The sequence below is a fragment of the Sturnira hondurensis genome, unplaced genomic scaffold, assembly GCF_014824575.4.
Source record: "Sturnira hondurensis isolate 20B ecotype Veracruz unplaced genomic scaffold, ASM1482457v3 Scaffold0006413, whole genome shotgun sequence".
NCBI classification, from domain to species: domain Eukaryota; kingdom Metazoa; phylum Chordata; class Mammalia; order Chiroptera; family Phyllostomidae; genus Sturnira; species Sturnira hondurensis.
Genome location: NW_028079044.1, coordinates 35,187,395 through 35,215,192, shown reverse-complemented (window position 1 = coordinate 35,215,192; position 27,798 = coordinate 35,187,395). Strand labels below are relative to the sequence as shown.

General features: G+C 36.5%; 1 protein-coding gene across 3 annotated transcripts in view; it reads left to right on the top strand.

Moving 5' to 3' along the window:
- The window catches only part of CSMD3 (CUB and Sushi multiple domains 3), a 935,029-nt gene that overhangs the window by 683,902 nt on the left and 223,329 nt on the right, over positions 1–27,798 (top strand). For all 3 annotated transcript variants that reach the window (XM_037048422.1, XM_037048421.1, XM_037048420.1), the window contains 3 exons: positions 3,667–3,805; positions 7,133–7,320; positions 10,923–11,117. In XM_037048422.1, coding sequence (XP_036904317.1) covers positions 3,667–3,805; positions 7,133–7,320; positions 10,923–11,117 — 522 coding nt within the window. The remainder of the gene's footprint in view (positions 1–3,666; positions 3,806–7,132; positions 7,321–10,922; positions 11,118–27,798) is intronic.

Below are 27,798 nucleotides of genomic sequence, written 5' to 3'. Positions count from 1 at the left end.
AATATATATTTTATAAGAAAGGATATACCTACATAAGTATATATGTGAATGTGCACATGTGTATAAAATTTATAACAATAAAAACACCAGCATTCCCTGTGAAAAATAAGAAAAAGTGAAGGAAAGAGTGTTCTATCATATTACACATACTCCCACAAGGTAAAAACATGAAAATCAACGCAAGAAACATTTTGCTATTATTTCTGTCTTTTATGCATATATACTTACATATATTTGTTATTATGACATATTTTTCTATTTTTTTTCAAATTTACATTGATTTTTACAAGTATCAAAGGCAAAATGTGGTGTTATTTTTATCAAAACACATAGGTACAAATTAGGTTTGCACATTCATCTGTAGTCATCTTAACTGTCTTCATAATCAATACAGAGGGCCACTACCAGATCCACAAACATCTGTGCAATATACAGTATGTGTTGAATCCTGGCTGTAAAGTAGCATATAAGTCACAGTCTTAATCTCATAGATTACTGAGGAATCCTGACATCTGAAAGGAATATTTAAGTAAAATATCATAAGGGAAATAATGAAGATAGGCAGAGGTTGCTGTGCATACCAGAGTGCACTGGAGTCAGTTTAAGCAGAGCCCAGACTGGAAATTTCCAAGAAACTTCCTAGAGGCAGAGTGAATCTTGAAATGTAAATAAGAGCTATATAATAAGTACAGAGAGGTAAAAGGCATTTCAGGACAAACAAATCGTATGGGCAAGTCCATGGAAGCAACAGGACCTCTACGCAGCTTGATGGGATTTGAGTATAATTATGTCTAGAGCAGTGTTTGAATCACGTGGAAGGGTCACAGGGACTAGATTCTGAAATCTGTGCTCGAGCCGAGGCATGACCTTTTAAGTGATGTGGAACAACTTCAGAATTTTGTACTTGAGCATCTTATAATTAGGTGTTTCTCCTAGGGGTGAGAGGAACTGGCGGAAACTAGAAGCCTGGGAAACAAGAAGCCGTAGCAGTAATTCTGGAGACAGATACAAAGGTCAGGTCTAGAAACATGCTATTAGGCAGGGAGAGAAGAGATGGGCTGAAAAATACCCACGAGGATCAGCGAGGTGGAGTCTTGGATTGGATTAGACGCAAGTATGCAGTGAAGAAAAGAGAAGAAGAATCCTACATCTCTAGCTAGGGAATATAGGTGGATAATAGTGCTAATTAAACAATGAAGGAATGCAAAAGAAAAAACAAGTTTGACTGGAGGTTTGGACATATTGGGTATTCTGTATTTCATGGACTTATAGGCTATCGGGTAGAGATCTCTATAAGTAGAGATAACCGGTGTGTATTTGGCATATGGTCTAGAATTAAGCAGAGAAATCTGACAGAGAAGATAGGGAAAAAAGTCATCCATGTATAATCAAAAACAAAGTAAAAAAATGGCTGTGGTTAACTAAGAAGAATGTAATAGAGTCAAAATTAGAGATGACTAGGTAAGAAACGTGGGGGAATAACAAAATAGTAAGATGAAATGAAAGAAAAATTTCTTGGCGATGACACAGGTCTATACAAAGACAATTAGGAGTTCCCAAAACAAAGACGGTGAAATTAATGAAGTCAACAGTTAAGAATGACTACAGATGTGAAGATAAAGATAAAGGCAGGAAAGTCTCCATGAGACGAGTCCGTGGAAAGTCATTTCAGGGAGAGCAGAGATGCCTTCTCGTTGTTGGTAAGGGAGCTAGCCACGGTGGGTGAGAGAACCCGAGGTGAAAGTACCAAATAAAGACATCCAGACCCCTAGGCAACACAAAAGCTACGGTGTCTGTCCAAATGGAACCTATTAGGAAAATAAGGTTTCTCAAAATGAACACTGGTGCTTTTCTTTGAAATATAACACAAGAAACCATCCTTCCCAGTGGTGACTTGCTTTACTACTGACGTTAGTCAGCCTATGGGTAAATACAGCACATAGATAAGACAGAAACAATGCGATGAGATCTGGTTTTCAAAAGTTTCCTTGTAAAATAAAAAGTAAATTTGAAACAAGTAAAGAGAGATTTTATTAAAAAAGAATGATGTCAGGGTAGGGCAGTGGGGGCAGGGAGACCCGCGTGGCCCTGAAACGTCCCAGCATCCCGAGTTAGGCAAGAGGCATTTTGCTCTTAGAGAGAGGAGCACACAAGGCCAGAAAGAACCAGATATGGGGGTGTGGGGTGCAAGGGAGGCCAGGCAGGATAGTAGATCAGAGAATGTTGTACTGAGTCCAGCTGTGACTCAGGAGGTAACCTTGTGCTGGCCTAAGGCCTAAAATTCAGGGACAAAGGCGAATGAGAGAAATTTAACCTTACTGTGGTTATGGCCATTTAATGCTGATTGTTCTGGGTGCACAAGCAGTTCAGTTAACCAATTGAGGCAAACAGTGGGAATTTTCAGGGTTTGTGTCTGGGCTCATCACAGGAACATGAAGGGGATGGGTCATTGCAAGGGTCCCTATCCTCTGCCAAGGGCTGCTACCAGTCTGTGGCCTGTTAGGAACAGAGCCATAAGCCTGAGCTCCCCTTTGCCTCCTGTCACCCCCACCCACTAGCCCACAGAGAGAGAGCCATCAAAGCTCACCTGGGCTCTGAGCTCCACCTCCTATGTCCCATCCAATCCAGTCCCCTGCTGTCCTCCCAGGCCCCACCACCTTCTGGTAAACTGGTTCCTGGTGCCAAAAACAGCAAACTCATTAACTCATTTAATGCCACTAAAAATGGTGAGGAGATTTCTTAAGCAATCCTCAGGTAAAAAATTAAACACTCTTTAGGGACTTCATTTTATTTTTAAGATGAAAGAGACTTGGGTATTCTGTGGACAAGGGGAAGAAGCTAGAGGGTACAGGAGATGAATGAACAAAGTTCTGGAGAAGAACGGGGATTGTGTGACCAGGTTGAGGATGTTATCCTGCTTAATTGACCAAGTTGATTGCTTTATCCTAACGAGACTGAGGCACTGAGGCCAGGGTAGTGAGGGGCGTGGAGAAACGTAATGGCAGACATCCACAATTTAAATGGCGAAGTTCCCAAATTGTGTTCATGGCTTTCCATATCTAGACTCAGACAAAGAACAGAGATCTGCAGTGTTACCAGAGCTAGAATTTCAGTCCTTCCCAAACCAGTTTTATGCTGTCAACAAAATGGAGACTGTCCATTTTAGTTTTCAGAAAATTATCCATTCTCACTCATAAACTATATCAAAGGCTCTTCCTCCATAGATATATAAAAATGCACCAGGAGAATTTGAAAATGAGCCAAAAATCTTATATCCTGTTATTCTACTTATTATTAGAGGTTTTATTTTGCTTTCTTTTTTTTTTCAACTTTCCTAGTATCCTTCAGATGTTTTTAGTAACCATGGGAAAACCATCTTTACCTCTCTTCTCCATTAGAAACAATAGAAAGGGACATAAATATATACGTAATTTTTCTTGTTTTTTGAAGCAGTAAAAAAGAGCTAAATTCAGTATAGCTATGCATATATGTATTTAATAGTTTAGTGTTTTTTCTTGAAAGACAATGCAATATTCAAGCATTGAGTGCTAGCAAAAGTCAGGTCTATATAAAATCTCCTAAACCTTTAAAAAAACTGTCTTTACAAATACTGATAGCTAATAAATTTTATTAACTACTTAATGGGCTTTCTTTGTTTATTCCAAGCACCCTGTGGAGGCAACTTAACTGGATCGTCAGGCTTTATTCTTTCGCCGAACTTCCCTCACCCGTATCCCCACAGCAGGGACTGTGACTGGACAATCACCGTCAACACGGACTATGTCATCTCTTTGGCATTTATCAGGTGAGTGCCTGTGCATTCCCACATTAAACAAAAAATTAATCTTCTTGTCATCTGCTCTAATGTTTGCTTAGGCAAATTTTTATTTTTACACATGGCATTTTATTATTGCTTATTAATTCCAACACCAACACCCCGCAGTCTACAGTTTGCAAATCCCTGTCTAATAGGAGGGATGCCAGTGCAGCTTGGAAGGCTGGTGGGTGAGTGTCTTCACCAGATTCCAGTGGACGCGAAACATGTTGAAAGTCAAGTGGCCTATTGACTCTCATGAAATGTGATCTCTTTATAACCTTTTCTGCTTCCTTGTACTTGCCATCACAGCTTCAAAAAATTCATTTTTTCCTAAACTTCAAGATGAAAAGGTCAGTACTTCAAGGATTTTTTTCTTCCTCCATAAGTGGGTCACCCCAAATCTTTTGAAGTATCTAAATATCCATTTGTGCGGCACCACCATCAGGCTTAGGGAAGATGTGGAATCTATTTACCACCTCTGCTGGAGGTCTCATTAAAGCAAGCTGACAAAGACTTTTATGGATCCTCCTTATGTTTCTCCACAATAGAAATTTCTTCTGTGATATTTCTTTCGTGATGGAACAGAAGAAATGTCTTCTGTGCTAGAACTTGACACAGAAGTGTTTTCAAATTGGCATTTGTCATTTGTCCCTGTACTTGACTGCAGGATTAGTTCGGTCAGTACTGAAGCAACAGAGGATGTAGCATCTCGTGTGAGAAAAGAGGCAGCTGAGTCTGGGCCCTGGCTCTGCCGCTGTCATCCCTGTCACCTTGGGTACATTATTTGAATGAGTCTCTGTTTTCTCACATGGAGCTAATAGGCTGTGATCACAAAACCTGACATGCCTCTTGCCCTGAACATTTCATTGGGAGTAATTGGTATCAACAAATCAAAAATGTCCTAAGTAGAAATGTTACAGATTTTCAGTGTCCAAGACCGATGTACGTGGGCTCTAGTCACACAACCCCTCCTTTTGCTAGTGTGTTAAAACTGCTTGGTGGTTCCATAAAAGATCGAGATTAATTATGCATTTTTTCTAATATATCAGAGATGGATTTTTAAAACACTAAAGATAGTTGGGTTCATGAAAATTTGAAAAGAAATGTACATGTGTAGAATTTTTATTCTGTTGTGATATATTAATAATTGGTAATAACAAAGCAACAATAATATAACTAGTTATACACCAGGACCCAGCTATAAGACAACTTCCCAAGATATTATCAATGTTCCTATTTACAGTTGAGGAAATGGCAACACTGACGTTAAAAATGACAAAATGTATGATACAGGGCTTTGTTACAAAATTATTCTGGTTAAGTAAATGAGTGGTAGAAGGCTGTTTCACATGAAGTGCATGACCTAAATTTGATTTCCAGCTGTGTCATTTACTATGTGACCTTAAGGAGACCACTCACGTCCTTAGTACACTCGTTAGAAAATGGTAATGATGATCCCTTCTCTACACCACAGACCTATCGGTCTGAACAAGCTGATATTTATGAAAATGCCTTATAAAATACGACGTATTACTAGAATGCACTGTCAAGTTTTTCAGGAAAAACGATCATTATAGTTAATATTCAAAGGTTTTCTGTTTCAAATGTTTTTTGTTTTATTATCATGTTCAAAGAAGTTATGAATCAATATTTTGAAGTGTTTAATTAACCCCAAAGTACAAATTAAAGAGAAAGGTACTTCAATCCAACCTTGATTGAGCCTCTGGCCTTCAAGGATAGCAAACATCATTACACTGTATCATTTACAAAGCACTTGTTTGTCGTGGTTATCCCCAAGGGGAGACGGGTCAGGAAGTTGAAATTCTCACGAAATCTTAAATTGAAAGAGATGAAGTTCAGAAAGGTGGTGTTTTACTCTAGACCAAGGGTAGTCAGTCAGTCAGGAAATAGGGCCCTATTCTCCAATTTCGGCTGTATTACAGCAAAAGCTAAAATTCAGACCTCAGATGCACTGAAAGGTTTCAAGATCAATTAATTTCATTAGATTTGTGAAGCAACTGAATAAATGAAAACAAAATACAGCCAAGTAGGGGTCTCCTAAGTTTTTCATGTTGCAGGGTCCCATATATATATATGTGTGTGTTTGTGTATATATATATATATATATATATATCAAAGGTTAGGGACCTCTGCAGCATCCCCGTCTTTCTTCAACACTGTTTACGCACAAGTAAGCAGCTGGATCTCTCTCCCTTACACCTACAGCTTCACATAAAGGATTAAAATTTTGAAGGAAACAACCTCTGAAAATATAGTCGATTTGAAAGTATCTGTCACCTAACAGTTTTCTTATTTAGATGCAAGGATGATAATACGTGAAAAAAGTGTCTCCACTGATGGACGTTCAACAATGACAAGCTTTACTAGTTTTATCATGAACTTACTGGCTTTTCTTAATGATCTGATTAAGTCCATTCTCTTCTCCGCCAAAATGTGAGGGAGGTGATAGACAAAATGATTGCTTTGCTCTGCCTTATAAATATGTGGGGTCTATAATCATCATAGGACAATTATCATACTTTGGCAGGTTACTTAGGCAAATTTAATTTGCAAATTTTGCAATATTAAAATATTAATTTAGAAAAATTATATGTTAAAATGTCTTTATTTGCACATTATTTAATTTTGACAAATAGTGTATTAGTTTGATTTCTCCTACATTAAGTTTTAAAAGAAGAAAATATGTTTATTTCCAAAGAAGGTATACCTAAAACTCTGTGGTGCTTCATTTGCATAGTTTAAATGCAAATTTGTATCTCAATCTTTTGTTTCAATCTAATATACAGTTGACTTTTAAAATAGTAAAACTGCTTATAAATTTTGAAATGAAGGCAAGTAGTATATCTGATAAAGAAGAAAGAGTGTTCATTTCCTGATGCAAAATATCTGAGTAAAAACATTAAAAATAGATATCACCCTCCACATTTTACTGATATAAAGTAACTTACATAAGAATATATACCTTAACAAAGACAGAATCAAGGTTTAAACCTACACTTATGATTCCAAAACGTTTACCCTAAACTGTTTGCCTTGCAGTCATTTTTATTCCCTGTAGATACAATGCCAACTTAGACATATTTGAAAATCTCAAGATGTCCTTTCTGTTTTTCACTGCTGACTCGATATTCATATTCAGTGTGTTGTTGCCAAACAAATTCTTAAATTAACTTATTTTTGAAGGGAGTGTTGTTATTTTTAAAGATATTGACTGTATTAGTATATGATTATATGGCTTAAAGTTAATTTCTTAGTAATAACCACACAACTTCCTTCTCTCTCTCTCTTGTTTAGTTTTAGCATAGAACCAAACTATGACTTCCTCTATATATATGACGGGCCAGACAGTAATAGTCTACTAATTGGAAGTTTTCAAGACAGCAAATTACCAGAGAGAATAGAAAGTAGCTCCAATACCATGCATTTGGCTTTTCGGAGTGATGGATCTGTTAGTTACACTGGATTTCATTTAGAATATAAAGGTAAATATGAACATTTGATTTTAACATCATGATTTGAATTGTGAGTATTTTATGCAGGAAGATACTGTTGTATTGGCTGTTGTCAGGGGTTACTATCTGTGTATTTCTTAGTGCAGGCTACCTACAATTCATCTCATAAAGAGCTCTGACTTTTCCTCCGTGAAAAGGAAATTAGCATTTCCCTAATTACTACCAAAGGAAATGTATCAGCAAACAAATTAGCAATTAGTATACTATGAGAGTTGGCTGAAACCACAAAATAATTTCAAAAAACTCATTTTGGGGCAGTTAAAGATTTATTTAAATATTTTTATGCAAAGAGTACTCTCAGCAATATAGAGAACAAAGTATAGTGATAATTATATCTCAGAAAATGTCTAAAGTAGTTTAAATATGTCAATATTCAGAATAAGGATAATAAAATGTAGTGATGATTATAATATTTTAGAATATTTTGCATGCATTTAAATGAATCAATATTACAATGCCTATGGATGCTTATAAATATATTTTTCTTATGTTTTACTCTGAGTGATTATAAACAAATTAGATCTTAGTTATTTAAAGTTAAAATTTATTCTTCAATAGTTGAGTACATAAAGGGCATACTGATAATTTGACTCAAGTTGTCAACTGAGTTTTGAAAATACATATTTTGGATTTTTGACATACCCCTTGGCTTTTTAAAATCATGAATTGCTTTCAATAACTAAAGTAATATTGAATAATAAAATAAACTGCAAGTATCTACCATTTAACTTGACAAACCTCAGAATCGTGCCATGTTTGCCTCAGATCTACTATTTCTTGTTTTAAGAAATAAAATATTGCATATACAATTAATGAATGTCTTTAGCCATTGCCATGGGAACTGGGCTTGTCTCTTTAGGGCTATCAAAAGAAGCCAGGATAAATTTCACAACTTCATACACCATGGGTTAAGGAAGGCCTTTTTAGGGAAAGGAAAAACTCACAAGTAAGCAAGATACAACTGCTTGGAATCCTCCAATATCTTCATCTCTTTTTGGAATGCATGCCAGGGACAAGGGGTCTCCTGGGTGTGAGCACAGATTTTATTCCAGTGGGAAGATTGAACCCTCTCCAGGTCTCCCATTTTACAGAGCAAAGTAGGAAAATGGTCCTGTCACCAGGAGAATATACAGGCTGCTTGGTCCCAAACAGTGAGGATTTGGGGGCCAGCGATTCACTAGGGCTGTCTGCAGATGCTAACTGCTCCAAACCACGGGACCCTGGGGAAGTTTAGACCTGTGATTGCGGTCTAGGAAGCATCTTATAGAGAGTTGAACCTGAGCACTCTATCATTCTTTTCTATTAGAAAAAGCTCCCAACCCCACGTGGCAGAACCAGCTGGCAGAACCCAGCTAGCTGATGACCCAGACAATACATCATGAGTACCCAGGGCTACCTTCAGGCAGCCATACTTTTCCATGACAGTACCTCCCTAATTCTATGTTTTGTGCTTATTGTTTCCATCTTTGAATACTTACACATTTTTATATTTTCTGTCATGTGCCTGTACTTTATCCTATATGCATAACTTTAAATTTCTAACATGTTCATACTTTTGTGGAAACATTTCCTTGAATTTTGTAGAAATTTATCAATGATATAGACTTTTGCGGAAGCTTTAAAGAAGAAAAGGCAAACTTTCCAAAAGATGAATATTAGGCTGTTAGACTTGTCAGAGAGTAATCTTTTTAAACGGTAATTTCAATCATTCCATTTTCCTCAAGGGATTTAGTTCAATCTCATGAAGGCCAGCTTTAAATGCTAGGTTGTTGTTCTGCCTAAAATTACATTGGGTTTCCCTGCTTGTTTAAGAAGACTCAACGTGAGGTTTTATTTTTAAAAATAAAAAAGCAGCCTCTACCACACTAAAGCCCGGTTCTTAGTGGCTAAATTTAGTATTTGTCCTGCTAATTCTTACCTGAAAACAGTGTTGTATGGATATTTTATCTGGGAAGAGATATAGTTTCTTGGATTGGAAAACAATGTTTACAGGGAATATGAGTGGCTACAAATTGTGTGAGTGTACACGTGTGCAAGTGTGCATGCCAACACGGGTGCACACATTTGGAAGATCAAGTTTTTGGTTTTGTATTGTAACTCAAAAATTGAGGTTATGCAATTTGCACGCTCCAGTGTACTTTCTCCCCTTCACCTCTCTTTGACCCAGTCAGTTCATTGTTGCACGACATTCAGTTTATCCGTCAGTTCTTCAGGTATGTTCCTGAATGCTCCCTCTTTTGCAATACTCATCACAATTACAAGTATTTACTTAATACAAGTATTAATAGACTGGAAATGACAGGAGGGCTAGAATATATTCTAATTATTCGCTATTGTATTTCCAGAGTTACCTGGGTAGTGGGTTCTTCAGTATTTGTTGACAGGAAAGAAGGAAAGAAAGTGGCTTTCTTCATTCTTCTGTTATTCAGCCGAAATCATTTAAGTGTTTGTTCCACTATTCCTCTTTCAATTGTATTGAGGAAATCTTAAATGATCTTCCTAAAACACTGATTCCTCATTATTTCCTATAAATGTTAAAGTACTTTGAAGTCTGAAAACTTTTAGGAAAGAAAAAATATATATTTTTTACTGTTGGAGTTTATCAGATTTGGATATATTAATATGATTTCTGTAATAGCCAAACACAAACATATTTTTGACTTAAATTCTGAAGGGGATGTGAGTTACATCCAGAGATATACCCACCTCCTGACTTCCCACTAACATACTCTCATGTAGGAAATCGCCTCTGTTATTCTGAATTTGTACTGGTGCTAACATTGTATATTTCTCTATTACTTCTTAAGTAAATAATAATAATAATAGATCGAAAACATGAAGGTGTTACTAGATCATTTGATGACAAAAATGTTCTAGTACCTGTTCTCAAAAGGTATAAACTAGTCTATTTCTCTATTTATTTTCAAAATGTTCTCTCTGTCTCTGCGGTTCACTACCTGGGTGCACAGAAAGCACTTCCCTTGTTGTGAATGGACTATACTTTTACAATTGTCTCATTCTATGAGCTTTGAAAGTGCTTGGTTTGATGGACTCTCTATCTTGAAAGATATTGGTTTGGCTTTTATAAAGATTCTGTCACCATCTTACAATGGGCAGGCCTCTGATAGAAACGAAGGGAATGACTAGAGCAATTAGGTTAAGAAAAATGTTTTCAGGACAGAAAAAGTGTCTTTCATTTTCCCCTTAGTGGTGAGATGAACTGAGCTCCACACAGGCAGGGCTGTCATGGAACAGGTGCACATTAACAGAGAAATATTAAATAAGGCAATGAGTCCTGCTTCTTTTTATAATCGACTCTAAAATCCTATGTTCGACTATATATATTAGATACTAATTTTAATGAGAAAACCAGTGAAGCATTTTATTCTCTTACTGATCAATATGAATTAGCAAAATGGGCAGATATGGTTCAGGATGCTCTAAAAGCCGAGCACTCGGAGGCTGAAAGGATGCTGATACTTTCCTTTAGGGGTGAGAATGCAAAAATCTTAAAGACTGTGTAGAAATCAGTATTTTAAAGAAATTCACTTTATATCAACATTGTTTTACAGCAAAACTCCGAGAGTCCTGCTTCGACCCAGGCAATATAATGAATGGCACCAGACTTGGAATGGATTATAAATTAGGGTCAACAGTCACCTATTACTGTGATGCTGGTTATGTTCTTCAAGGTTATTCAACACTCACCTGTATCATGGGAGATGATGGAAGACCTGGATGGAATAGAGCCTTACCAAGTTGTCATGGTGAGAAGCATTTTCTTTTACTAAGGTTTTTGTTGTTGTTTGTTTGTTTGTTTTTTAATCTTCATGCAAGGACATGTTCATTGACTTTTAGAGAGAGGGGAAGGGAGGGAGAGACAGAGGGTGAGAAACATCGATGCGAGAGAGAAACATTCATTGATTGCCTGCTGCTCGCACCCTGACTGGGGACCGAACCCACAACCCAGACATGTGCTCTGACTGGAAATCAAATCTATGACCTTTCTGTTTATAGATGACGTTCCAAAACATCAAGCCACACTGCCCAGGGCTGCGAAGTTGTTTTTATTTATTATTATTATTAGAAGGAATCAAGAAATGTTTAATGTCATGTCTGTACTTTTAAAAACTCAACCATTTAACACATAACCTACAAATCGGATACAGCAGTGCAGAGATTTTGCCAAGGGTTTTTAGATTGAATTCAATAAAGACATGGTTTTGGAGAGCGTTTATATTCCCAGGTGTCCCTAAAGCAATCTGCACATGGTAGTAGGAAAGCTAGTTGCTGAGAGCAGCAAGAGCACCTCTTCATTTATGCTCAGCTCTTAGGGGATTGCCTGAAATCTTAGGTGCTCAGAAAATGCTGGCTGAGTAAATGAGGGACAAACACACTGCAACTGATGATTCAACAGAAGTAGATAAATTCAAGAACTTAAATATTATCGAGAATCAGTGATCAACCTTCATCTGAAACACGGATAAAGGAACATATCTATTTCTCCTAAGAATTTGGTCACATACCAGTGCCAGCCTAATCGAAGCTGCTCAGACAGCTCCAGTGGCACAGGGAAGACCGAAAGACACAGGGGGGTGGAGAAGGACCTAAAACTAGTTTCGGTGACATGGCGTCAGGCACAAGAGTCACCAGAACTGCCTCAGCTGGAGTTAGTAAGAGACGGGTCTTCAGAATGAATTTGACGGAAGATCAAACAATGACCATAGCTAGGAGAAGACCTCTGATGATAGAAAAAGTCTTAGGGAAAATACATTCAAAGAGGAGAGACTTAGTGTGTTTGAGATGAAGGCAGTTACCAAATGGAGAGGCACCTTCTCTTGGGGAATGGGATTTGCTAAGCAGTTAGCTGCATAAGTGAGCAGTTTGGGAATGGTTTTGAAGGGACAAGAGTGGACACAAAGAGGGGAGAAAATCATGCAAGTCACCAGTTAACAATGAAGCAGGTTTGATGCTGGCGGTTCAGAATTTTATGAATAGGCATTTTGAATAAATTCCTAGAGAATTTTCCAAAACAAGGACCAGTTCACAACTTTCTGGAACTGGTGACTTTTAGCCTTTCACACACACACACACACAAAAAAAAAATCTGAGTGTTAAGCAGAAAGTCAAACACAGAGTAGTTTTAGAAATTATTTTAATGAAAAACAGACATTTTATTTTATTTTTAATCATTTTTTGTGTTGTTGTTTGAATATAGTTGTCTCTGGAAAGAGGAGGAAGTACTAGTGGGAAAAACAGACATTTTAAAAGGAAGTGACAGAGAGTTCAATTGTAGACCACGGACATTTTTTTTATTTTGAGCTGTTGGAATGAATTGAGTATTATAACTGAATAAAATAATTTTATTAGAACAAATAACATTGCATGTTCAAAAATCATATGCTTGTCTACAACTATGTTATGAGGATAGAAAGGCAGTGAAAACACCAGTCAGTAAGGAGAGAGAAACACAGACACCACAGGGGAAAGTTATCACCGAAGCTCTAGGCCGGTGAAGGATCCTAATGCAATGTACACCGTGGGCATGGAGATGACATCACCTCGGCAGATTTTCCAAACGGTGGGTCATCACCTGTGAGTCATAAAATCAATCCACTGGGTCATGACTAGCATTTTTATAATTGACATAAAATCTTATAAAATAAATGAAAACAAATTAGAAGAAGAGGAAAACATTAAAAATTCAGTGAACTCAGTAAAGATAAATATTATTTGTGGAACTTTTTAGTTACATACAGGGAGAAATAAAATGCAGTCAGTATACCTATACAAGTGTGTATGTTTGCATGCAGGTGTTTATGTTTTCATTGGTATGAACCGTGTTACTTACTGTGAATTTCATTGGGAAAAAATACCCCAACAGCCCTGATCAGATAGTTAAAAGTATGGATTCTAGGTGTCTGATGCACATGGTAATTTTTTTCTGCTCATATGATATATTGATAGATTAGAATTCTGTGTGATGATTTCTGACTAAAACACAAGTCATTTAACTTCTGTAGGCTTAATGACTCATCCCTAAAATGGGGAAAACTAAAATTCTTTACTTCAAAATGTCGTTATAAAGAAATAAAGAAAAGGTAGGTATCTAGTAAAGGGTCATTTTGTTAATATTAGTACAGCTGTTTAGTTCTTGCCTTGAATTGATCATTTTATCTATTAGAAAATGAGGGAAATAAAAATAGAATTAATAAGTTTGGATTTAATTATCCCAAAGGAAAAAAAGGGATACATGGAACTTAATAGGAAATGTAAGAAAATAGTCATTACATTGTCTTAAGAACTACACAAAGGAGGAATTTATTTATAGCCAGATATGCATACTAAAACACTTTTCAAAACTTACTCTCAGTAATCATCAAGAAACTACAGAAAATTTCAGAATCCAGACAAAAATAACCAACAATTCTGATGGAGAAAACTCAAAGTATACATATAATTTTAGATCAAAAGAATAGATTCTACACACTAGGATAAATGATTAAATAGATGACTTTGGTTGACTTGGGTGGGAAGCTTTGTCAGACATGCGAGAGTACCAGAATACGGCATGTGCTAAGAATGTACTTGCCTGAAATAATCCCATTCCTTCCCCACAGCTTCTTCTTTGTTTATAGGCCACTTCAATGCCAATAGCAGCAAGGGATATGTCGTAATATACACAAATGAATTCCTATGGGATCAGTTATAGCCCAATTAAGTGTATCATTCCATGCTGGTAATAGTATTATATACAAACAACATGGAGGGAAGAAGAGACCCGGATTCAAGTCCTTTTGCATACCTATGGTCTGAGGCAAGCTGAGCCTCGATTTTTAAATAGCTAAAACTGAATAATAGTTTTATTGCAATAAGTTATGGCAAAGATTCCATTAATGAACACAGCACATACAGAAGACCCAGTAAAGTTTTCAGCAAGAAATATAATACTGGAAAACATGCCTTGCCTATTATATTCTAGTTGAAATACTGTATTTTTTTATTTTAATATTAACTAAATCTAATTTATTAACATCATCACATGGCTACACATTTACCCCCTTCCTAAGTTACCACATAAGAGTTTGGTATTTTTTAATTCCTTCAGAGATAAAAAAAGTTTACCATAAATATAATTGGATCTCACGTGACTTTTAACGGTAATGCCAAGGTATTATGGAAAACAAATAAAAGTTATTCAGTGCACATTTTAAACTATTGGAACACAGTTAAAATACTTTGATGTTAAAAATGTGACTACAACTGTGAATTTCTAATATACTGGATGGGAAAAAGATCCCCACATTTTAGAGTTAGATATATTTAACCATAAACAATCATTTAAAAACAATAAAAAAGCCTGGGGCTGCTCTGTGATCTTGTTCAAATTATTTATTTTGTACACCAAACTGTGAGATAATGTTGTGTAATTTGTAAAGTTCTTGCAAGAATGATATTAAATAACTTATTTAAAGCATTTGGTCCTGTGTCTGTCACTGTCACACAGTAAGGAGACATTAATACTTTTTGTTTATTTTCTATCAGGTTAACATGTATCTATTTGCTTTCCTTTGGGGGGGCGGGGTTAAAACACTCTGTATTTATTTATTTATTTATTTATATTTAATTCTTGTTCGAGTACAGTTTCCTGACTTATATTCCCAGCCCTTCCCCCCCCAGTGCTCCCCACCTCCCTCCCATTTCCGCCCTCCACCTTAGTTATTGTCCATGTGTCCTTTATACTTGTTTAAGTGAGTCCTTCTCCTTTTCCCCTGTGATTCCACTCTCCCCTCTCCTCTCTGGTCCCTGTCAGCCTGTTCCGTATTTCAGTGTCTTTGGTCATATTTGTTTTCCTCTGTAGTGATTACATGAAATCCAATACACACAGGGCTGTCTGGATTTCAGATTAGTAGACAGAAAACTGTACTTGAAAAACAATTAAATAAAAAAAATTGGAGGAAAAAAAATAAATAAAAAATAAAAAAAGTCAAAATTAGTGTGTAAAGCATGTGCACTAGTGATGGAAGGCTTTGTTGTTCATAAGGGTAAATTACTTTTAATTAAGATATAACTGGTGTTTTTACTAAAGTAAAATATTCATGCAGTAACTAAAAGTATAGTAGAGAACAGCTTACCATTTAAAGCAGTGATCATCCTCCCCACCCCTCTCTGCTCTCCTAAGTCTCTGCTGAGTCTTGTAATAATTTCTGTTCCTATTTGCTCTAACAGCCCTCTCTGTGACCCTGCATAACCTGTGAAGCTCTGTTTCTTGTCTCACCAACTCTAGCGAGTACAAACTGATTCCCTGGTATAAGAGATAAAGAGTTACATCACATCCACAGGCCCCCTCTTCAGTCTTCCAGAGATATATAAATGTTGCTTATTCTAGCAATTGCCTTTGCCATTGTTAATTTGTTTATGCCTCTATTTCAATTCCATCAGTGTCTGAGTGTGAGGTGGCAATTCTCAGTTGCTTTTCATGCTAAGGATTTTGGGACTTTTGACTGACTGGTAGCCTCTGCTTTAGAATGTATAAGTAGGAAGTTGGCTCTTGGACTGGGATTCCTAAGTGCCAAACTAAGGAAATAAGGTTTTTATTTTTATATGAAAATAAACATGACCTTACTCTGCACACTTTAAAATGCAACTGTACATATTTTACTTTTTCTTATAATATTGTTTTAGTCTCACCTCAAAGACCATAACACTCATGAAGTCCTATGGTACATACCACCTTTCGGCGTGCGGTGCATTAGTTTATACAAGAAGACTCCAAGTAAATATTTTTAACCTGAATTGAGCCATAAGAATGCACAAAGTTTGTCTATTTTAGATTATAGATTTTTATCATTGTTTAGGATTAAGTGCAGATTTTAAATTTGAAGAAAATGTTTATAAGAGCTTATGTTGGACACTGAGAGATTATCTTTGTCAGAAGTACACCCAAAATGATAGCATCCTGGGGTAAGTTCTGCTCGGTGATAAGAAACTCTGCGTATTATCTCAGGAGAAAGTCACATGCAGTAAATGGTAGTAGAACAGGGTATCTGTACCTGCAAATGGCTTTGTGATAAAAAAAATGTTTTTAGAAAATCATTTCTTTCTTTGTTATTTTTCATAGCTTAAAAAGTAGCTATTGAAACATAATTACCTTATATCATCTATATCCATGATCTGACTCAATGTTAGGTAAAAGTAATAAAACAGAGATAGTGACTGATTCCATATTTCCACTTAATATTCATTATTTGACTTCTTTCACCTGATGGCATTCCATTTGTTTATATAAACACATCCAGGGCACCAGCCATCGCTTACCTCTTATCCTCTCTCCCAACTAGTTTCTTCCCTTCCCTGTTTCTTCCATCTCTTCTGAACACACAAAGTGGTCTTGAAAGCATAGGTCAGATTGCATCACATACATACTCAAAATCCACCTGTGGTTTCCTAAATCTGAATAAATGCCAAGCACTTTATAATGCTCTACTTAATCTGCCTGTGTGCACACTGGCCTCTGTACTGGTCCCCCTCTCTACTACTACACAGCTGAGCCACACTGGTCTCCCTCACATTTCTTCAAAGCACTGCTCACATTTCTGCATTAGGGCTTCAGCGTTTGTGGTCACTGCTGCCTGAATGCCGTTCCCCCAGTCCCTGGCTGGTAAGCTCTCTGATTTCCTTCAGGTACATATGGTCACTTTTCTTCTTAGTAGGAAAACCACGCCCATTTAACCCTCCCCTGCTCCCTAAAGCTTCCAGCATGGAATCATGTATGTCTAAAATTGAAACAATATACCCTGTGTAAAGATATCCCTGATGTGTACAAAAGCCTAAGTTATTTTAGTGCCTTCAAACTTTAAAAGGCAAATCATTAAATTTGAGAGTATTGGCCATAACCCCGATCAATATTTTTAAATGAGGTAAAATTGACATAACATATTATTTTCTTCATGTGCATGACATACTGATTTGATATTTATTTATATTGAGAAATGATTACAACAATAAGTCTGGTTAACATCCATCTCCACACATTGTTACCAAAAAGTGTTTTTCTTGTGATGAAGACTTTTAAGATCTATTCCCTATCAACTTGGAGTATTATTAATGATAATACGGAGTATTATTAATGATAGTCACGTGCTATACATTATAGCCTGTGGCTTATTTATTTTTTTAACTGGACTAATGCAATATCCTTGACCTTTTTCACTGTCATAGCATACAGTGAGCACCCAACTAATAATTATAATAATAAGACTCTAGGAATAAAAGTATTTGGACTGTTAAATAATTACTAGCTTGCCAGTTGTTCTAAAGAAGAAATAGTATCATGCACTCCTTTTTAAAGGCATTCAACAGCACCAATTATCAGCCTGGTTCTGTACTTACTATTAGGGATCTATTGTGAATTCACTATGGTCTTTTCCTGTAAAGAATTACAATCTGATGAGATACAGACAAATAAGGTCCATTGCTAGAAATAAAAACAAACTACTATGTGTGTAGCATGAAGGTGTGTCTGACCTAATTACAGAGAGAGACCAGGAAAGTCTTCTTTATACATGGACTGAATCTTAAAAGTATAAATAAGAAGGAACCAGGAGATTTACAGGATGTGAAGGGATGGTGTTTCACCCCTAGGGTTCAGCACATGTGAACATGCAGGAACAGGAGTAAACAGGGAATTTTGGTTAGAAATTAAAGCAGCCCAATAGGGCAAGTGCATAATGAGGCAGAATGATGAGGAGTAATAGCTTACCTACCTGTGCTGAGCACAGTGTGTAATTGCGTGCCACTATTGTTCATACCTTGCCACAGCTCCCTGGCTTAGGGAGCACTGGTACTCTCATTTTATAGATGAGGAGACCAAGACATACAGAGAGGTTCAGTCACTTGCTCAAAGGCACACTTGTCTAACAGCCTTGTTTTGGAGTCCATACTCTTAATCGTTGTCCTATAGGTAGGCTGGTTAATTCTTCAAACCACCTTGTATTGATCTTTTTATATCTTTAGAGCCTAAGAGTACCTGGCATATTTTAGTTGGTTCGATGTTTTATGAATGGTCTTGTGGCACCAAAAATAAAGGATGCGTTTTAGGGTTCTCCACTTATTTCTGAAATCTCCCTCCAGGCTAAGTGTAAAGATTTTGAAGGTAAATCCCTACCAATAACTGATCAAAGCATTTATCTGAAGTGTACTTTTCCATTCCGTTTTAAACCAACTTTGCACAGAATACAAATGACAATAGATGTAGTTAGTGCTAACTCAGTTCTTTTGAAAATTAGCAACTTTTTAATACCTTTATTTCACTCATGCTAACACAAGTTCTGGATTCTCAGGGCAGGGGAGTAAAAAATGAAAGAACGGAGTACCTCAATCAGTGATAACCCTTAAGTCTGTCCAAAGTGCATTAACATGAATATGTCACTATCAGACATCCAGTAGTCATCTGACATCATTCTTTGTCCACCTTCCAATTGGATATATGGGGAATGATAAAAGCTTTTTTTAAAGAGCCTTCTTACCTTAACAAATGAAGAAAAAAAACAAAACAACTAAAGAAATGAAAACTAAAATGGCCATTTTATAATTATAGCTTTCTAACTGCAAAGCTGTCTACCATTAGCAGCCTCATATGGCCTACTTTTAATTAAGTCATATTGCTAGGCTATATGAAGAAATAAATAACCTAACTATTATTCCTGATCTTCTGCTTAAAGGGCATAATTTACCTCGGGCTAATTTCTTGTTTTAATTGCCCTTGAAGTGTATCAGTTTTGGAGATGTGAAACAAGTCCGCAGTCCTGTTTCGTTATAAATGTATGTACAGGATATCTAGTCTAATATTCTGAACCATTAGAATTGTACTTCATTTAAATACATGGTATAATTAAAGCATGAAGGTGAAAGATTCATAAAACAAATACCTAGTGATAAATTATTTCTCCGTAATTTCTTCAGCTACACATAGGAATTTTATTCGTAGACATGATATATAGATCTTGTGTGAAAGCAATGTTCTATAAAGAAGAGTGATGTGTTTTTGTATTGAAACAAGTTAAGGTAGTATTGGGATAAGATCAAAGCATGTTTCATTTTCGTACAATTGAAGGAAAGTACTATTTAAATGGAAATGGAAAAAAAGCCAGTGCTATTAAATGCGTGCTATTTTCTAGGCCCGCTTACGTAATTCCCTCTCCAGCTGGTCTCCTGCCTGCTGCTCTGGAGAATCGTTCGCCTTGTTATGGATGGATCCTCCGCCGCCGTGTGTTCTGGAGCACACTATGTAGAACTGCCCATGTAAAAAGAAGTTTGATTGCAAATCAATGGCTACAACTCACAGAATATTTTCTAGTGACCACTGACTTAGAGCTCATAATTAAAGCATTTTTATTTCCCCTGTCTTTGGCATCTTAATCAGACTCCTTATCTCGGGAAGGGTGGGCACATGGCCCCTCAATGTACGAAGATGTTTCCATTCTCTGCTACAGTGCAGTCAATATTTTTTTAAAGATTTTATTTATTTATCTTTAGAGGGGGAGGGAAGGAGAGAAGGAGAGAAATATCAATGTATGGTTGCCTCTAGTGAGTCCCCTGCTGAGAACTGGCCTGCAATCCAGGCATGTGCCCTGACTGGGAATCGAACCGCGATTGTGTGGTTCACAGGCTTGCGCTCAGTCCACTGAGCTACATCAGCCAGGGCAATGATGCAGTCTATTTTTAAGTCAGGCTTCAAACATACCTTCCTAATGTGTTGCCAGTTATTGCAGAAAAAAAGAAAAGAATTAGTTTATACAGAAAACTGAATCAACCCAGTGCTTCTTTCCTGATAGATGAAGAAAATAATGTATATAACTATAATTATTAGAAGGCATGGTATGATTCAAATTGTATGACAGAATGGTTGTAAGGTAATAAGAAAAGAGATCTAAGAACAGACAAATCTTTATTTTCATTAGGGAAACAGAAATCCTTCTAACAAAGTTAATTCCACAAGACCTTGAAGAGAAAGTAAGCAGTTTTATTATTGAATGAGCATAACTAGAGTACAGTGCACATTGCAGGCAGTTTATTAAGCACACTGCAAAAACCAGTCTGAATCTCATGCAAATTTATACAGTAAAAAAAAGATCAAATAGCACTATCTCCAAAAGACCAGTTGATGCACCTTGTTTCATGTATACCTTGTTATGGATCCTGAGTTCATTTCAGAAGTATATCTTTATATTTCCAAGGGTCAGTAGGTCAGCACCCTTACACTGTAAGATGAAAAGGTTGGTCCACTATGTTTTAAAGGAGATGACATAAAGGAAGATGGTGGAGATTGCCACTTTCCTCCTCTTTATTAATCATAGGAAAATTTCATTTTACACTTAAACTTCAACCAGTGAGCCACTCACTACAAGATTCCTAAGGGATATACATGCATAAAAGAAGACAATATACAGTTCTCTGTGTAATCAGGAATTTGGTTCCAAGTCCCCAAACAGAAACCTAGTGAGTAACGTTGAAACACATGGACGGGTTAGTGAGTAAATCTAAACCATATTTAGGCTATGGTTCTAAATAGCCTCAAGCTTAATTCAGTCCTATCACTGCATACTTCTCCCCAAGTTCCAAACCTTTCTGCTTCAAGGAAGAATTCATCTGTCCTGTTAGGAAAAGAGTCAAAAGATCAGGAAAGAAAGAATCCTCCAATAAAAGTAATACTTTTCAGATCTCTCGAGGCCAAAGCACAGTCTCTGAGCCATCTCTCTTAAGGAAAAAGAGTGGATAAATCTAATAGAACAGCAGTTCCTTGCACATGTCTGTGCTCCCTCTAATGAGCCTGATGGACCTTAGAACCACCCTTTTAAGTGAATAAAATAAAATGAACCCCATAAGCTTGAAAAATAAATCAATTACAAAGTACTTAAAATCTATAATAAAAAACATTTTTGGCTCATTGGATTGAGCGCGGGCCTGTGAACCACAGGATCGCAGTTTGATTCCCAGTCAGGGCACATGCCTGGGTTGCAGGCCAGTTCCCAGTTCCCCGTTCCTGGCAGGGGACGCATGAGAGGTAACCATACATTGATATTTCTCTCTCTCTGTCTCTCTCTCTCTCTCTCCTTCCCTTCCCCTCTAAGATAAATAAATAAAATCTTTTAAAAAAAGGGGAAAAATTTGATGTAATCATATGTTACTTCTTAATTAATCCTTAATTAAAAGTTATAGCAGCAAGTCTAATAACTACTGTGATTTTTAGTAGTGATGAGTACAAACAATAAGCTGAGATATCGGCATCAGTCTTAATGTAATAGAAAAATATTTGATTTCTGCTGGTGACAAAGTCCCACTTACTTTTAATACTACTGTGCTTTGTTGCCTACATTTGAAATGAAAGGAAACACTAAAATCCAATTAGAAAACAAAATAATGTAGGTAAAATATAGACATTTTTCCCCATCTAAAATTCATGACACAATGACAAGAACCCCTGAATTATACGGGAAAAGAGAAGATGGGACAGTGTCTCCTCCTTTTCACTCATAGTGTTAGCCTCTGTTTTCCTCTGGACTTGAGAAGAAAAAGAGTCCAAAAACACAGAGGACCACACCCAGACTGACCATTAACAGCTGGCGCGGAGACTGCATCGTTTGAGAAAAGAGCTGAATGGAAGTTGTAGGTTCCTCTTGTTTTGGGATGGAGTACTGTGCATTTCACAGTTGGGAAAAATTAGGAGAGGAAAAGAAAAACCTTAGCTCCTTATACACAATGCCCTGGCTGATGTGTGCATGTGTGTGTGGCGGGGGGGGGGGTCACAGAAGGCATCCCCAACTCTCTCAAGAGAAGAGCTTGGCAGAAATCCCAGGGAAGTTCCTCCTGCCCTTTCCCTACACTTTGTGCTCCTTCCTGAGATTGATGGTGTTTGTTCATCACCCTAAGACCTTGATGAAAGCTTTATTATATCACCTCTAGATGATTCTGGAGTAAGTCAGGAGAGATCTTAATTCATTTTATTAAGCCCACCTCATATATTAGATCTAACAGACACTTCCGGTTCTGATTTGATTTTCCGCTCTTGCAAGGCTACTCAGTCAATAAATAGTGAAGCTGGGAATTAAACCTAGTCTTTTCTGATTCCAAATCTTTGAGTTTAGATGGCATTCTGCGATGCTACCCTAAACAAAAGGTATGAATATCCCATGAATTTTATATTTCATGCATTTAGTCAACAGTAAGATATTAATAAAATTTATATTTTATTTTCTATATAAATATCTTATTATGGTAGGCTCCAGGGTTATAAATCATATTTTTAAAAGACATGGAAAATAGTTTAATAGATCTTGGTGTCTAGGGATAAAGACAGGTTTTAATCAGAGTCATACAAGTAAATATGTAATTACAAGTTGTAATCAATGTCCTAAAAGTAACTGCTAAAATGTTGTATTATGAGGGCTTCTGAAGTAGTCTGGCAGACAGAACACTTTCGTGAGAAGACAACATTTGAGGGGAGATCAACTAGGAGGTAAAAAATGGTTCCAGAAGGTTCTTTCCATCTAAACATATTTAATACTAATATACTAACTGTTTTAACTCTTTTTGTCAAAAATAAAAGATTGCCATTACTAAAAATCTGTGACTTAGAAATAAGGATAAACTAAGTGATGAAAAAGGATTTGAGTTTTTAGAAAGTGCTAATAATTCAATCACAATCGTTTTAAGAATCTGTCTTCCCTTACACTGTTTCCATAAAATCATAGGTCAGAGACTGCTATGGACTGGGGTGCAGTGAATAGACTGTGTGTACAGGAATTCTTTGGGGGTTCACAAATTCTGAAATGAAATAGTGGCATTGGTTACACAACTTTGCGAATATGCTTTTCAAAATGACAACTGTATACTTTAAAAGGATGAATTTCATGGTACATGTCATGAATTTTCAAAGGATTATATCCCAATCTTGAAAATGAGGCGAAAACGAGTGATATGACTACCAGACATAAACTACCAACATCCACATCTACTATTAATAGTCGAATTTGTATATAGTAACATGAAAGACCTATCCAAGGAATATGGCTATTTCAAAGCCTTTGTGGTATACTGAGTTTGTTTTGTGCTAAGACTACACCTCTGAGAGAAAACATGGCTCACAGACTGGAGGGGGAAGAGAATGCCTTCCCGCCAGCAAAAGCAAATGAACGAGTCCCAGCCATCAGTGAGGTGGCAGATACAGAAGCTCGTATCCTATGACTCAGTGAGTCATTAAAATGGTATACAAGCCACTGATTACAACACTGAGATTGTGTGTGTGTGTGTGTGTATGAAACAATAATGTGGAATTATAACACAAAATTAATTAATAAGCAATAAAAACTGACTTTTGTTTTTTTCATTTAGGTGAGTAGATGAAGTGATAGAAAATTCATAACATGTAAATAAATGTAAATGTATCAATGTAATTAAAAATGTAAATGTGTCAACACAGATGAAAATGAGGAACAAAACAAATAAGTTACTTAGTGTAATGGTGTATAATTAAAGTAGTATTTATCACCATTATGATAATATAGCCATATAGGAAGTTTAAGATCTAAGACAGATAAACAAAATGAAACGTGCATGCTTACATAGGAGACATGAAGAGTGCAAGGAAATAAATGGGTGACTTTTTAGGCATTTTTACTAAGATCAAGGTTTTGAACAAAGAAAAAAAAGAAGTGACAGCCATTTTAATCTTTAACTCAATACTGGGAATAATGGCTGTCTAGCTGTCTGCATTACAAATTCACATCACAGAGTTTAAGGTTATGAAAGTCCTTCTTTAGGAAAAAAGAAAAGACTCTGTGGTTGATAAAGCTTTCAACACACTCTATATCAGGATGTATGATTTGTGACATCCAATCAGGCTGTATCAGGGCATGAGTATTTTACTAGACCTGGATGAGCACTTCTGTGAGGTACAGCAGTTCTTTCAAACTGAAGGAGTCACGGGTCACATCTAGTAAATTATTGATTTAATATATCCCATTGCTCTTTTGGGACCTATAAGAATTCATCACTTTTAAAAGTACAGATCTTGCTTTCTGAGGAAAAAAAATATGCATTATATAAAAATTTTCATTATAAAGTATTTGGTAATAAATTATAAATAACAGAAGTGAAAAGACAGATCTGAAATTGCAAGTAGCTTAAGGCGATGCTGCATGTATTAAAAGTCTGTATGATATATGGACAGTTGAGTGGTACTTCTTCCCTATAAATGGTTTGGGATTCTCCTATTTCATTCAGCCTCCCCCTCCTCATTCTCCTTCCCCTCCTCCTCCACATCGTCATTATCATCATCCTCATCGTTCTCCTCCTCCCCACACATATGATCAAGCCATCGGTGGTAAGTATGTACATTCGATGACTAGAAGCCTTAAAACCCAGTTGCAGTTTCATCCTCTGATTTCTCTGGAAATACCGAATCTGTCTATTCTATCATTGTTCCCTAGTCCAGGAGCAAAGCAAGCCTATACAATAGAGTTTAGAGCACGGGCACCTTTCACTTACACAAATCAAACCATAAAATTCAGCCAAAAGAAGATTTTAAAACACAAACAAAAGAGAGAAGAGAAAGAATAATGCATAAGTAAACTGTGGGGCCGATTTTGCTTACTCAGTGCGGGACTTCTCCAGAGTGAATAAGCCTCAGCTACATGGGTTTGCTACTGTGGAGTGGTAGGCGTGAGTTTGCTGGTTGGTACTTCCTCAGTGGAGCTCAGTACCCATGTGGCTTTCATGTTGTAAAAATCTTATCATTGAATATATTTCTAATGTTTAAAGATACACAGTCTTTCATGTAATATTGCTTCGACAGTGATTCCTGGAAATTAAAGAAACCTTGATGATTTTAATCAGAGAAAGAAAAACAGGTGTGTATGGATTTATTAAGAGATGGTTTGCTCAATTATTTCTTGGATTGAAGTGAATTTCCAGGGTAATTTCAACCAAATGAAGTGCTGCATTATGTGCTGACTGTGGAACACTCTTTTATAATAGCCTGGTCTTGCGAGTGCCGTTCATTTAATCACCTGACAGACGTTGATGTGTTTATCGAAACTGTTCTGGAAGGCAAGCCTTGATAAGACTCATGTGCTATAAACATCACTAGCAGTGGTAAGAACTTGTGCAAATGAGGAAGGCTGGCTGTGCATTGGAAAAGTTCTTATGGAAAGCATTGAGAGTCTGGATCGTGGCACTTACAGGGGCGGACAGGAGGGGCTGATAAACTACAGTAGTGCGCAAACGACAAATGATGTATTGGAGCCCCCAAATCAGGGAGACAGCAACAAGAGTATTGGCATTTTATAACGGGCTAATTTTGTCATTTTAGATCTTTAAAATACTTTGGCTGTATATGTAAACATAAAAAAACAGTTATATAGCACTGCAAAATCATAATTAATTGCAGTCAATAAAAAATGTTAGTTACTGCCACTGCGATAGTCCATTTTAGAATCATCAATCTGGCATTTTTGCCAGGTGCATTCTGGGGAATGTTGGACCCATGAGATGTTACAGTAAAATAGACTTTATGATCAAATAAATTTATGAGAAATCAAATGATGTCCCAAATCTTACAAACAACTCAATGAACTCCTGTAGTAAAGAATTTCATTTTTTAAATCTATGCAGCAGTTTTTCCCAAACTCAGCCCTAGAACCCTTTCTTCCCATAATTCATGGGGTCTACAAAACTGCTACTAAAATGCAGCTTTAGGGTAGTCACAGTGTCACACAAGTTATAATCAGGAGTAGGAGAGTTCTTGCATTTAATGCATTCCAGTAACACAGGCTGTTTAGAGAAAAGCAGTCAGTTTGATGAAAGATCTGAATGTGTAAACCAGGTGGAAAAAAATAAGCATGGAATTAAATCCCTGGCTTGCTTGTATCTTCTACTGATTGTTAACAGAGCCAGGAAGAGAAAGGATGTCCTTTTCTCTGTTAGCCAATAAGGTGAATGTAAAACAGGGAGAGCGAATACTAGAAAAATTAGTAAAGTCAGCCTGGCTTAGTCATTATTTTGTTTAGATTTGTATACATATAAAAGAGATTGCAATAAAACTAAATCTCACACCAGTTAATTTTCCCTTATTTATATTTACATAACTGCATAAAATATTTCAGTCACTACAGTAGTCAGCATAATTGAGTATAAGTTACCCCATGCTATAATCTCTGATCATATGAAATACAAAATTATTGCTACCTGTACAAATAACAGAATCTAACATAATATTAATCACCATAAGGAAAGTGAGTATAGGCAACCTCATATCTATTCATCAGTGCTTGAAATAAAATTTTTTTGTATTTATAAATTATATTTACAACAAAAGCTGCTCTGAATGTTCATTATGCAAAATAAAATATATAAAACAAATTGAGCTGTCAGCTGTACATTAATGTGGAATGGCAGAATATTCATAAGGCAAACAGCTTAACTTCACTCAGAAGCTCTCATTTCTATTCATACTTGCAAAATTTTAAAAATAAGAGTTTGTCACATACATTCAAAGTATTATAATTTGGGAATACCTTAAAATCAGAAAGTAAGTTAAAATAAAATGTATTACTTATCCTTGAACGGTTCTCTCTTCAGTAGTATTATCATTTGAATCGAGTTATCAGTGCTGAAATGAGAATACTCCTGACTAATGCCAAACAATAATGAGTGATGTGAGTCATGCATCACTGGTTATTATCATCATAGTCAATGTGTTGTTTTTCTGGGAGTTCTCATTTTAGTAACTAAAAGTCTATTCATTACCATTTTATTCAACATTAAAAGAGAAAAAAGGCAGAACATTTATTAGCCACCATCTCAATACAACATACTGTTTATGTTTGTGTGTGTGTTTACAAATACTAGTATGTTGCTATATTTTAAACTTTGGCCAGAAATCAATCAAAAGTTTTCACTTTTGGAAACTTGCGTGACACCTCTCAAGCCACAAAGCACACCCCGTTCCAGTTCTCTTAAAAGGAAACCAGTCATTAACTCCAACACATTTTCAACATCTACCCAAACTGTGTCTCTTTCAGCCCTTTTCTCGGGTACACAGACTAGTCACTCCACGTTTGCTGCTGATCTTCTTTTCCTAAGACTCCAGGCCAGTGCTCCTGATGTTCCCTTTGTAAGGACTCCTTCCTCCCTTTGATACAGCACAGCACAGCACGACCCACCCGAAACTCATTCCATTTTGCATCTTCCTCTCCTTCCTCCCTTTGATTACAGCACAGCACAGCACGACCCACCCGAAACTCATTCCATTTTGCATCTGCCTCTCTCTATCTCTACATTCTCCTTCTCTTTATGGTTAGGATTCTGATCACTTTTGTATTTCTTTATCCACCACTTACTCTTCATTCAACTACAGTTTAGCTACCACTTCTTTGTTTCAATGGGTAA